Source organism: Ammospiza nelsoni, chromosome 17, assembly GCF_027579445.1.
Source record: "Ammospiza nelsoni isolate bAmmNel1 chromosome 17, bAmmNel1.pri, whole genome shotgun sequence".
NCBI classification, from domain to species: Eukaryota; Metazoa; Chordata; class Aves; order Passeriformes; family Passerellidae; genus Ammospiza; species Ammospiza nelsoni.
Window position 1 is genome coordinate 2,587,024 of NC_080649.1, and position 13,277 is coordinate 2,600,300.

Here is a 13,277-nt window from a genome sequence, read left to right on the forward strand (position 1 = left end):
GAGTGCATGCTTTGATATCTGACTCTGATTTTGATGCATTTTAATTAGCAAAGACACCAAATACACTTCTGAAGGCAGTGTTAGATGTGCAGCTGCAGTTCCTAGCCACAGGAGGGGTCTCTAGGCCAGTCATGGTGAGATTTTGAAATGTTTCTAAGAAGGAATGGTTGAAGCTGTTTGTGTCCAGCCCCCACTGCTGGTTTTGTGCCCTGAGGAGCCCCAGTGTGTGACCATCACTCCATGGTGTAACAACCCCAGCTGCCTCCTCCTCCTCCTCAGCTCCCCTGAGTGTCCCACAGCACAGCCACAGCCACAGCCCCGTGTTTGTGTTGTCACAGGCCATCTGTATAACCTAGGAAATGTTCTCCTTGTGGAGAGCTTAGTCCTGAGAACCTGTTCAAATGTACTATTGGAAAATAAAGATAACAAACCAGTGCTTCTTAGTTTGTCTTAAATGAGATTGTAGGTCTTTTGCATTTGGGGTTTCCTTAGTTTTTTGGGGGGGATCTCTTTGTTCTGGTTGTTTTTCAGGAGGTGATTTTGGCTGACTGGGGAGGATGCTGCTTGCCTGCTGTGTGTGGCAGGGCCCTCTGCTCCAGAGGTGTTCCAGCCCTCCTGGTGGCTTCTCAGAGCTCTGCTGAGCAACTCCAAGTAGAAACAATCTTTCTTTAGTGTCTTTCTTGGGAAATGCTGCTGCAGGTCCTTGTCTGAGCTGGGCTTTGGGATTTTGGATGGAACACTTTTACTCTGAGCAACCTGGACTAGTGAAGCTGTCCCTGCCCACAGAGGGGCTGGGAATGGGATGGTCCAGAAGGTCCTTCCAACCCAAACCATTCTGGGATTTGTGTCTGAGCTCAGTGTTTCTGTAATAATCCATCTTGCTGACCATCTGGCTATTGTTTTAATCAGAGACATAATTATTGTCCATGTGTGGCTGTGCTTGGATCCAGAGGTGTCTTGTAGCAGCATCAGCAATAGCTGCTATTTCTTGGGATTATAGTACAAGTTTTACTCCTTTGAATAATCTAAGCTGTTATCTACTTGAAAACTTTCTACTTTTGTTCAGATTCAGGTATTTACAGCTCTTTAAGGGGCAACTCCAAGGGGCAGGGGGGAATCTGGTACTTTATTATTTTGAAGCCTAATAGTTCATGTGGAATTTGGTTTAGCTTTCCGTCATAGATTCTTAGAGGTAAATAATCCTTTCATACTTAAACTCGATACCCTGAAGAGAAACAGGAGTCGTTTAATGGAAATGAAGAGCCTGAACAGGTTTAACTTGGGCGTTTGCTCCCCTGCCCTTCTCGGGCTGTACCTGTGCAAACACTTCCACAGAGCCGCTTTATAAATCGGGAAACGACAATATTTGAAACCTTCATCTGCCACAATCTCACATTCTAAGCACTTTAAGGAATTAACATGGACGGTGGGTGCTGAGTCTCCGATGGAGAAATCGCGCCGAGCCTGAGGAGAACACGGCACCGCCCTGAGGCCAGGGAAAGTCCCGGGAAGGGGCTCTGCGGCAGCTGATGGCGAAGCTCCTTAACGCGGCACACTCCAAACCGGTCCCGGTCCCAGTCCCGGTCCCGGCTCCTTCGGGGGCTCCGCCCGCGGCCACCCCGGGTCCCCTCCCAGAGCCAGCGGGTCACGTGACCCACCGTGCGGCCCATACCACCCTGCGGGGGGAGCGCCGCCCGCTCCCGGTGTGGCACCCGCGGGTTGCTGTCTGCCGCTCGTCCCTTCTCGTGTCCCCGATGATCGGAGATCTCTGCTTCGATCTGCGCTGTGACAGCTGGGCAGGTGTAGCGCGGGAGGGGAGGATGCGTCTTCCAGACCTCCTCACACCCCACCTCCTTTGAGGTAATGGCTCCGCCCGGCCCCTGTGGACAGGGCGGCCCTGGGCCGAGCCACTGCGGCAGCCGGGGGGTGGCGGCTCCCCGGGAGAGCGGCGGGACGGCCAGCTCAGTTCCCGGTACGAACGGATTTCTCATCTCTCTCTTTCTCCTACGTTGTTCTCCATCTTCTCGCTTCTCCGCGGCGGCGGCGGGCGCGCGGGCGGGGAGCTGTCTCTCTGTGTCCCCCCCCAGCTGGCGGTGGGGGTGGTACGGCCGGTGGGTCAGTCGGTGTCAGGCGCCCGCGGACACGGGACGGGCCGGGGGAGCCGCGGTGAGCGGGGGCTCCGGGCACGGGGACCGGGGCCGGGCTGGGGTGATGGGGCACGGGGAACCGGACACTGGACCCGGCGGGACAGGCCGGCCCGGGTCCGGCAGGGCCGGAGGCGTTCGGGTCCGCGGGCGCTCAGCAGGGCCGGCCCGTTCCGGCCTGAGGCTCCGGGCACCGGGGGCTGCTCTGTGCGAGCTCAGCCTTGATCCAGAGGAGGCCACCGGGCTGATCAGGCGGGAAGAGAACCTGTCCTTTGTGGAAAGGCTGGAACAATGGGGATTGTTCAGCCTAGAAAGGAGAAGGCTTCGGGGTGACTTGTTTGTGGCCTTCCAGTACTTAAATAGAACTTACAGGAAAGATGGGAAAGGATATTTACAGGGGTCTGGAGTGACAGGAGAGGGGGGGAACAGCTTCAAACTGACAGCAGGGTTAGACAGGATATTGGGAAGAAATTTGGTCTGTGAGGGTGGTGAGGCCTTTGCACAGGTTGTCCAGAGCAGCTGTGGATGCCCCTGGATCTCTGGAAGTGTCCAAGGTCAGGTTGGATGGGGCTTGGAGCCACCTGGGACAGTGGAACGTGTCCCTGTCAGTGGCAGGAGGTTGTGTTGGATGATTTTCAAGGTCGTTTCCAACCCAAACCATTCTGAGATTCCCTGAACCTGTCCCTGTGATGCTGGAGGTATCTGGGCATGAGGGATTGGTCCAGCCCCATTCCCCCCCATGGGGCCGGAGGTGTCCTGGATCAGCATCCAGCATCTGGGCATGGCAGGCTGGGTTGCTCGAGGCCATCCCATCAGCAAGCAGGAGGTTGGTCCTGGATCAGTGGAATTCCTAGGGAGATGTTGCAGTCACCATCCCTGGAGGTGTTTAAGGAAAGAGTGGGCATGGCACTCAGCGCTCTGATCTGGGTGACAAGGTGGGGTTTGGTCACAGGTTGGACTTGATTATCTCAGGCTGAGCTCAAGGCCAGCTGCTCCGGGTGGGATGCAGAGCAGCCCTGGCAGCAGTGAGGCCTGAGGTATCCTGGGGTATCCCTGTGCTGACCGCGTCTCTGTCCCTGCCGCAGGAGGCCTGGCCTGGCGGCCGCGCTGAGCCCTCACCATGAACGCCATCGTGGCCCTGTGCCATTTCTGCGAGCTGCACGGCCCCCGCACGCTGTTCTGCACCGAGGTGCTGCACTCGCCGCTCCCGCAGGGCGCCGGCAGCGGGGACATCTCCGGGCAGAACGAGCAGGCCGAGGAGGAGGAAGGGGGGATTCAGATGAGCAGCAGGATCCGCTCGCACAGCCCGGCCGAAGGCGCCAGCGCCGACTCCAGCAGCCCTGGCCCAAAGAAATCTGACATGTGTGAGGTAAGTGGGGAAATCTGTGTGTGAGCATTGGTGTCCTTGGCTTGGCTGAAGGGCTCTGGGGTTCTCTGATGTAAATCGAATTGTTTAGAGACAAATAAAAATGTGAACAGCACTGGTTTTGTATGTGTCAGTGCCAGAAGGTCTCCAAGTCGTCATAAACTGCAAACTAGCCCTAACTCTAATCCTAATGACCAACAAGAGGATGAAGGAGTTGAACACATACACCTTGACAGGACCTTGAGGTCTCTTTAAGCTCTGTGATCTGTGATTCTTTTGTGGCTTTGAAATGCTTTCTTTATTCTCAAAGAGCATTTACTTTGTTAGATTAGATCAGATCATTTATTAATAGTAATTTTAAGAGCAGTATTGGTTAGGAAACAAAAAAAAAATAAAGCAAAAATAATAAAAAAAATAGGAAATATGTATATTCTCAGTCATTCAGGGCTGTTCAGCCTGGAGAACAGAAGTTTGTGTGGAGACCTTGCAACAACATTCCTGTCTAAAGGGGCTTGCAGGAAATCCAGAGGGGGACTCTTCATCAGGAACTGCAGTGATAGGACAAGGAGTAGTGTGTTGAAACTGAAAGAGGGGAAATTTAGATTAGATATACTAAAGAAATTGTTCCGTGTCAAGGTGGTGAGGCCCTGACACAGAGAAGCTGTGGCTGCCCCATCCCTGGAAGTGTCCCAGGCCAGGCTGGATGGGGCTTGGAGCCACCTGGGATAGTGGAAGGTGTCCCTGCCCATGGGGGTGGAATGAGGGGATCTTTAAGGTCCCTTCCTACCCAAACCATTCTATAATTTTCATACTTGTCCTCTATCAGTACTTCCTCTGATATATTTATTATTTACTTTCCCTTCAGTTGTGGCCAGTTTTGTTTGGCCAATTGGTTTCACAGCTGGTGGAACTGAACTTTACCAGCACCAAGTTCACAGTGGAATTTAATAGTGGAAAATGAGCATAAGACCAGAGAAAGTATATCAGAGTTTTGTGTGAGGAGCTGAGTTCAAATCCTGACCCTGACTCACTTTCCTTGTCTTCTGAGTGTTTGTGTTCCTGTCTGTGTGTGTAAATAACATTTTATGGTGTTTTGGAGGGAACAGTGAGAGCTCTTTGGAAACCTGAGCTACCTGCACGCTCATTTATGGCTGGATTTGCTTTTCTGCCTTCAGGGCTGCCGCTCCCTTGCAGGAGGACACCCAGGGTACGTCAGCCACGACAAGGAGACCTCCATCAAGTACGTCAGCCACCAGCACCCAAACCATCCCCAGCTGTTCAGCATCGTGCGCCAGGCCTGCGTGCGCAGCCTCAGCTGTGAGGTACCTGCCTTGGGCACAGGGAATGCTCTCTGTGCCTCCTCCAGCACTTCAAACCCAAGATATTCCACTGCTGCTCCTGCCTGCTCTGTGCAGACTGGAACATGCAGGGAACAGGGGGAAAGACAGGCACAGAAGTCTGTTATTGCAGGATTGGTGGTGTTTTTTAGCTTGATTTTTGATGACCTCAAGGGTTCCTTCCTCTCACTTTGTGAGGCTAAAAATATGCCCTCCTTGGTTTTGTTCCTTGTGCTTATTATTTGTCATAGTAAGATAACCTGGTTTTTGTAAAAACCTCTGAATGTGGTGTTGAGTGCCCTTTATAGACCATTAATATTCATCCTCTAATAGATATGAAGGAAAAACCTCAAAGATTAATGAACATTTGTGTGTCAGGATCAGCAAAATTCCTTCTGGATTCTCAGTTGAATGGAGCCGAATTCTTAAAATACAGTTAAATTGAAGGGTTTGGAGTGTTTGTAGGATATCTCTGGAAGGCTGTTTGAGCACAGTTTTGGGATAGTATTGTAAAAAGGCTTCATTTATTCACCAAGTGGGTGTTAAAGTGCAGGGAGCTGTTTAGTTGTTACTCTGTGATGTGTTTAATAACTTTGGTGTGTTGTCCCTTCCCTTCAGGTCTGCCCAGGACGTGAAGGCCCTATTTTTTTTGGAGATGAGCAACATGGTTTTGTGTTCAGCCACACCTTCTTTATCAAAGACAGCCTGGCCCGAGGTTTCCAGCGCTGGTACAGCATCATCACCATCATGATGGACCGGATTTACCTCATCAACTCCTGGCCTTTCTTGCTGGGAAAAATCAGAGGCATCATTGATGAGCTGCAGGGCAAAGCACTGAAGGTGGGTCAGTCCCTGTGACTCAGTGTCAGTGCAGCATCATGATCTCTGATTGACAGCTGAGTCAAAAAGCTGATCCAGCTCTTGACAGGGTGGTCATGAAGATTGACACAAGGCTCCAGGGATGTTTATCCCCATCCCTGGAAGTGTTCATGGCCAGGTTGGACAGGGCTTGGAGCATACCTGATCTCATGGAAGGTGCCAGGTGCCTGTGGCAAGGGGGGGTTGGAACAATTTGATCTTCCCAACCCAAACCATCCCAGGATTCTGTGTCTGGGGATGTAGGAGGGAAGGAACAGGAATTTGAAACACTCAGTGCTTTTCACAGAACAGCTTTGTTACAAATGTAATTAAGTCAGTCTGGGAAGGACAATGATTTTGGAGCACAGGTGTTACTTGATGACAATTTTAGTCCATCTAAGAATAAGATGTCCCTTCTTTCTCTGTTTTGCCATGACTGGACGAATGTGTGTGACACACCCTTTTCACTTGGTATTTTTGGGGGTTTTTTTTGCCTGAGTTTTGCAAACACTGAACTTCTTCCAGTCAGTGACAGTGCCCTTGCTGTGTGTGCAGGTGTTTGAAGCAGAGCAGTTTGGGTGTCCCCAGCGTGCCCAGCGCATGAACACGGCCTTCACCCCCTTCCTGCACCAGCGCAACGGCAACGCCGCGCGCTCCCTGACCTCGCTGACCAACGACGAGAACCTCTGGGCCTGCCTGCACACCTCCTTTGCCTGGTAATGCACTGCTGGGCTCAGCCTGGGCAGTCCCTCCTCAGGAGGATGCTGCCTGAAACAGTGGGAATGGGATTTGAGTGTTTGGGTGGTTTTTTTGAGGTAATACTCAGACTTTTCTAAGTAGCGTCTTAATTGGAAGGAGCCAACACTGATGTCTTTAGGACAAAAAAATTTCTTTTTGCTGTGAAGTAATACTGATAGAAGCCATGGCTATGCAGATGGAAAGGTTTTGCAGATGGAAAGGTTTTACAGTGTGGAAGAAAGGAATAAAAGATGCTCCTGCCCCCAGTGTGTTGCACATGGAATTCACAGGTGACAGACCATGGTGCTTCACCTGACAGTGCCCCTGTGCTGCATCAGCAGCGTGGGAGATGCAGCCATTGGGCTCTGAGAGAGTTCAGTTGCTCCAGTGCCTGACTGGCTCATTAAACCTCCCTGGAAAGATGCCACAGGGAGGGTTGCAACACTGGCATGTGATTTGGATGGGGGATAAGCATGCTGCACAAAGAAATTGCAGAACGCTGGGATCTGGGTGACTCTGTGTGGCAGGGGTTGTAAGATGGGCTGATAGTCCCACACTCAGGAAAGCACTGGGATGTGCTGGAAGGTAGCACAAAGTGGTTAGTGCTTGGATATTTTGTTTGACATCATGACATAAAGTTTCTTACTGGATTTTTGCACCTGGCAAGCTGCATGACTGCTTCTCTTCCTTTCAATGTCTCCAGGCTGCTGAAGGCTTGTGGTAGCCGGCTTACAGAGAAGCTTCTGGAGGGAGCACCCACAGAAGACACCCTGGTTCAGATGGAAAAACTTGCAGGTGAGACAGAGGTTTCCAGAGCTGCAAAAACCCTCTGAGAATGCTTCAGATGATGAAACACTGAGTTCTTTGATCAGCATCTTCAGCACAGCCATTGCTCATCAGTTTCACCTTGCTGGTAGTCTCTCCCATCTGGAGAGGGCTCTGACAGGAATGTGAAATCCAGGCACCTCAAAGGCTCTCTGCACGTGGTGTTTGTCACTTGAGTAGCAGAGTTGCATCATCAAGATTGTTGCTCTCTGTGGCTGGGCTGGCCCTCCCAGTGAATCTGTACAGCCAGAAGGATTTGCAGTCACAACATATGGATTTTTTGCTTCTTTTTCTACAAACTTTCTAAAAGTAAAGGATCATAGTTTTTTTGGGATTTTTTCCCTAGGTTGAACTATTTTATTAACCGTGTATACTAGAATCTACAAAGCTTTGTCCATAACCTTTAAAACAAGAATAGAGAACATAGCTGATCAAAAAATGTGACTTTCAGTTCTGTAGAAAATGAAAATTCGTTCTTGATCCTTGAGTAGTTATTTTTTATCTGAATTAACACTTAAGTGTGTCTGTGCTGCTGCCAGTACTTTCAGTTACTGTGTTCTGAGCTCTCTCTCTTCCCACATCCACCCAAAATCACATGGCTGCAGCATGTGAGCACTTTCCACTTTCCATTCCTAGAGAGCAGCAATTTTTATGACCAATCTCCCCCTCTGTTTTTTGGGGTTTTTTTTAGATCTGAAAGAAGAGTCAGAGGGCTGGGACGGTTCTGAGGAAGAAGAGAAGCCTTCTTCCCAGCCAGATGTTGTGGAAGGGCAGGAGCTGTCCAAAAGCTCCCCTGAAACCTCTCTGGTGCCAGATTGCAACAGCTGGAACGTGGCTCACAGGAGGTTGTCAGTGTTCCGTTCTCTCAGGCACATGAGACAGGTAACAGAGGCTGCAGAGTTCACAAGCTCTTTTCTCCTGATAATGTTTGATTTTTTTTTAAGATACATTTATTTCCAGCAATCTGCACATTCCGTGTGCTGTGCTCAGCACAGTGCCTGCCCAGCCAGGAACACAATGTGAACTGGATCTCTGGGCACGCTCCCTTCCTCACATGGGCCTCTGGTGATCAGCAGTCATGTGGGGTGGGGTCAGATGATTTCCCTCAAACTCTGCACTTCTCTTCTTCCCAAGAGCAGTGGCAGTAATTTAATACAGAGGTTCTGCAGCATCTGGAAAGCCAAGCAATATTTGCTTTTTAAAAAAGTGTTTCAAACGGAAAAACGATTTACAAATAGAATAAATTATTCTGTATGGATCTTGCTTATCTGCTGTGCTTCCTGTGACCTGGCTGAGGGGGAAGGTTCATGTGTCCAAGGTTCATGTGCTAAATGTCCATGTCCATTCCTGCTGTCCTGGTCTAGCCCTTTCCTACCTGTCACTCATGTTTTTAACATGGCAAACTAGACATTTCAGTCATTTTTATAACCAATGCAAAATGGTTTGGGTTTTTATTCCAGGTTCTCGGGGCATCAGCATTCCGAATGCTGGCTTGGCATGTTCTGATGGGGAACCAGGTCATCTGGAAAGCTCAGGATGTGGATCTTGTCCAGTCTGCCTTTGATGTCCTACGGGTAGAAACCTTTTCATTTGTTTCTTGGCTGCATATTTATATTTGTACATGTATTTCTCTACTACTCCAGCCTTTATAATGATCTGCCCCAACATGTGATCTTGTGAAGAGTTTGTTCTAAATTATGTGGTTTTGAAAAAAAATAGCAATCAAAATAACCCAAAAAACATGCACAAAACAAAATCCCCTCAACCTCTGGATATCTTGCTTGTCCTCAGTGACTGCAGGGGCTCTCAGGCTGAGTGGGTTACTTTGATCCCCCAGATCAGGAGCATTTTCCTAAGCAGTGCTCCATGTTTTAGCCTGGAAGCTAAGCTCCAGGTTTAGCCCTGGGGGTCAGGGAGGGAATTACAGTTGGTTGTTGAATTCCAGAGTTTCTCTTGGCTGGTTCCCCCTGCAGACGATGCTGCCCATCGGGTGCGTGCGGATCATCCCCTACAGCGAGCAGTACGAGGAGGCCTATCGCTGCAACTTCCTGGGCCTGGGCCCGCACGTCCAGATCCCTCCCCACATCCTGGCATCTGGTAAGAACCCCTTGCTGAACCCTCTCCTCACCCTAGTCATGTCAAAAGACACTAGATTTATTTTTTTTTAATAAGAATTGGCTGCATGAAAAAAAGCTCCAACCATTTCATTTTGTTTTCCGCGTGACTTTTCCTGGTCAGTGACTGAAAGATGTGACACCTTCTCTAGGCAAAGCAGGGTCTGTAGCTGTGTTTTAGAGTCTGGGCTAGCACAGCTCATGCTCTTTTGGGCTCTTGTTGCTGCAGAGTTTGCAGTCATTGTGGAAGTCCGTGCTGCCTCCCGCTCCAGCCTCTACCCAACCCTGTTTGATGATGAGCAGTCCCTCAACAAGTACGAGTTCCTTGTCACCAGTGGGAGCCCCGTGGCAGCAGATCGAGGTGGGTGATGGAAGCAGAAAGAGCCTCTGTCACTGAGATTAAAAGAGCATCTTGATCTTTAACTGGTTTTCATGTACTGGCCCTGAAGGAGGTTTGGGTAGAAGCCAGGTCAATATTCAGCTAGGGGTTAGCTGCTTGAGGTGAGGTTTACCCCAGATTGTTTAGTTATAAAACATTTGCTCTACCAGATCAGCATTTTGCTTGTTAATTTTCATAAATGAGAAATGGATTCTGTAACATAGGTATAAGAAAAATTGTAGGGAAATTCTGTAACCCACAGTGAACACTTTCAATCCTGGGATACTCGTGTGTTTATTTTGAGTGAGACTAACTTGTAAGGACCATGACATCACTGATTTTCCATGTTCCACTTGGTAGTCAAATATGGCTGATAGAGAAATACCCAGACTTTTCTATTTAATTTTACCTACTTCCTTCCAGCAGTTGAACACTTGCACCTAGAGGTGATTTGAGTCAGGTCCATCAGTCTTGTCTTTTCTGGGAAGTCTTAATTTAGAAGAATTTGCCTCACTGAGTGTCTCAAAAGACACAGCAGATGGCTCATCCTTCCTCTTGGTCCCTGAAGACAGAGATGCAAAGCAGAGACTTGCTCTCTGCACAGTGCTCTTCCCGTTGTTGATCCCACATGTATAAATACACCAGTTTATTTTCCATCCAGTCGGTGGCATGTCCAGAAACTTCTGCACAAAAATAGTCACTGCAAGGTCTTTTCTCCACCACGGCATCAAACTTACTGGGCCATGGACTGCTGGGGAAAAAAGTCTCCTAGGGACTTCCAAAAAGTGGTCCAGGAATGCTTTGGGTTGGTTGCTGGTTTATTTTTTCACTAAGTATCCTGGAACTGCCCTTAACAAGTGGAACATTAAATCAAGTATAAGTTGGGGGGTTATATTTTTATATGTATGTTTCTATATTGTACAAAGAAGCACGAAGGTCTTTTCATAACCTTGTGTTTTTAATGATCTTTTGATAAGGGCACAACAAAAGCTAAGCAGGAGTTTAAAAGTGGGTCTGAAGAGAAAACAAAGATCCCTGAACCTGTTTGGATGTCTAGGGTCCTTCACTAAACTCCATGTTGCTTCTTTGATCAGATGTGTTTCTAATGGGATGACCTTTAGCTGCTCTTCCATGGCAGTGAAATCCCAGCAGGCCACTGGGGGCTATAGTTAACAATTATTAGCAGTAAAGGTGTAAGCAGTAACCTTTACCTTGTGTGTCCTCTTTCTCACCCTTCCCCCTTTTTCTGCTCCTGCAGTTGGCCCAACAATCTTGAACAAGATCGAAGCTGCCCTGACCAACCAGAACCTCTCAGTGGACGTTGTGGATCAGTGCCTTGTGTGCCTGAAGGAGGAGTGGATGAAGTAAGTACAGCTCCCTTGCTCTCAGAGGAGCAGCTTTGACACAGCAACAGCAGAGTGCAGGACACACTTCAGTCAGGTGACTTCTGCTGCAGCTCATTTGGATTTACAGGAACAAATTAAGTCAGGAGTTAAGAATTTCCTACTCTAGTCCTAACTCTCTTTTTGGCTTTCAGCAGTTCTTAACCTTTATGCTTCAGTTCACACATCTGTAGGTTACCTGCATGACACCACCTGCCTGCCTCACCCAGGTTAGGAGGATTAAAGCTGCAGATCCCTCTGTGCCTGTCAGCGTGGCCATAGCCCAGCACAGCTGACACCCAAACACATGCCCGGGTTCTGCCTTCAGGCTCTGCATTTCAGAGGTGCAGGTAGCTGTAAAGGAGGACCAGTCAGTCATGTGAATAATTCATGGCACATCATGACTGTGTGAATTTACCTGAAGGCAGATGGGCACTGGATGTGTCTCCCAGTTGTCACAATTAATTGTTTTACTTTCTGCTAGAATGAAAAAGCCAAACTAGAAATATGCCCATTATTACTGAAAATGAGTCATCTCCCTGACTAATCATCACCCTTCTTCATCAAAGCATGAGAATAGTTTCAATGAAACACTGGTAGAAGCTTTTATTAACATTTAGTTGCAGTAGGTGCCAAGAGAAGCTCCAGCTCCTCCTTGTTCCCTGTTTGATGGTGTGTGAGTCCATTTGATAATGACAGCAATCTCTTGTTCCTGCAGTAAAGTGAAAGTCCTCTTTAAGTTCACTAAAGTGGACAGCAGACCCAAGGAGGACACCCAAAAGCTGCTGAGCATCCTGGGAGCTGCAGAGGAGGACAATGTCAAACTCCTCAAGTTCTGGATGACCGGCCTGAGCAAGACCTACAAGTCGCACCTGATGTCGACAGTTCGCAGCCCGACGTCCTCAGAGTGCCGGAATTGAAGGGTGCCCAACCCCCTGCTGCCTTCAGAGAAGGGCAGGGACCCCTGGTTACCTCTGCTGAGCCTGCAGCTTGTGCTTTAGGTGGATAGTGAGGCTTCATCACTATTCTCCTGGTCCTCAAACCAACTTGAAGAGTGACTTGAGTCTTTTCTACTTGCTGTGAGACTGGACTAATAAGTGCTAATCCACAGTGCTGCTGTCTCCCCAGGAACTCAGCTCTCAATCTAGACGTGCACACTCAAGACTAAAACACAGCAACGCTCAAAGAATCAGCTAAATTAATTAAAATCCCATCCTGTCCTCATTAGGCATCGTGGTGTGGCAGCAGGCCTCACCTTTAGGTTGCTTGGCAGGCCTGTGACAGCATCCAGAACTCCTGGGAGTGCATATGGTTAATCTCACTGAAATCCCACATAAATCTCCTCAATGCCTGAGAGAACAAGAACCAAAAATAAGAGGCACGTCACAGGGTATGGATCACATGTAAATTATTTCAAACCACTTTGTGCTCAGATTTAAGAGACTATTTTCTGCTGTAGCATAAGTCAGGATATCCCATGGGAGTCCTGTCACTCCTCTTTATTTATTTATAATCTTAACTTGAGACGGTTTTAGCATTTGCTTTGGAAATCTTGTCTGGGAGGGCGAATTGTAAAATAAGAAGCCTCAAAATGCAGCCTGCTTGCCTCTCAGAGGGGAAAATACTCGCCTTGTTTTGCCTGTGGTTGCAGAACTTCCAGGTAATGAAGATAACCTCGCCAGGATAAGGTTCTCTTCTGTCTTTTTTAGCTTCCTAATAAAGCAGAAGAGATTCAACCTGTAGGTGCTCCCTTATATAACTCTATAGTAGCCATTTTTGCTTAATAGTTCCTGAAAACATTGGTGCATTTTTTAATTACCTAACCAGATATTCCTTAGCTGTTCTGTAAGGAATCTCTGTTTCTGTTGTGAAGTCTGGGGTTTATGTCTTTTCTTTTTGTTTTCTGGATCGTTATTGGGAACACTTGACCTTACCACAGATGTTTTGAACAAGCTAAAGGCAGGTTTTACCCAGGTGACCTTCTACACTCACTCAAGCTCAGAGAGGATGTTCCAGCTTTGTCACAAGTTCTGTTCTTATATATAAAATACGGAGGTTGATTTTTGTCTGGAACATCTGTAAAATGGAGACAGGCATTAAATCTCATAAGAGCTATTTTTGTAAAATGAACAAA

The 13,277-nt window shown here is 48.3% G+C and overlaps 1 protein-coding gene across 2 annotated transcripts; it reads left to right on the top strand.

Annotated features, from left to right (window-relative positions):
• Window positions 1-1,816: 1,816 nt before the first annotated feature.
• On the top strand, window positions 1,817-13,277 carry FLCN (folliculin). Of its 2 annotated transcripts, none has more exons than XM_059484681.1 (12): window positions 1,817-1,972; window positions 3,230-3,513; window positions 4,686-4,832; window positions 5,466-5,687; window positions 6,261-6,421; window positions 7,147-7,238; window positions 7,960-8,150; window positions 8,729-8,842; window positions 9,242-9,365; window positions 9,612-9,743; window positions 11,020-11,125; window positions 11,862-13,277. In XM_059484681.1, the coding sequence occupies exons 2-12, from the start codon at window positions 3,265-3,267 to the stop codon at window positions 12,061-12,063; spliced, it is 1,740 nt and encodes a 579-aa protein (XP_059340664.1). In that variant the 5' UTR covers window positions 1,817-1,972; window positions 3,230-3,264; the 3' UTR covers window positions 12,064-13,277. The 2 variants fall into 2 exon arrangements, with proteins under 2 accessions (XP_059340664.1, XP_059340663.1); XM_059484680.1 differs by lacking the exon at window positions 1,817-1,972 and adding an exon at window positions 2,115-2,166.

What these genes read in the sequence shown, in the direction of transcription:
- FLCN (XM_059484681.1), top strand. Translation starts at nt 3,265, where the DNA reads ATGAACGCCATCGTGGCCCTGTGCCATTTCTGCGAGCTGCACGGCCCC. An exon ending in TGCGCAGCCTCAGCTGTGAG is followed by an intron (nt 4,833 to 5,465) that starts GTACCTGCCTTG and finishes CCTTCCCTTCAG; the next exon opens with GTCTGCCCAGGACGTGAAGG. An exon ending in CTGAAGGAGGAGTGGATGAA is followed by an intron (nt 11,126 to 11,861) that starts GTAAGTACAGCT and finishes TTGTTCCTGCAG; the next exon opens with TAAAGTGAAAGTCCTCTTTA.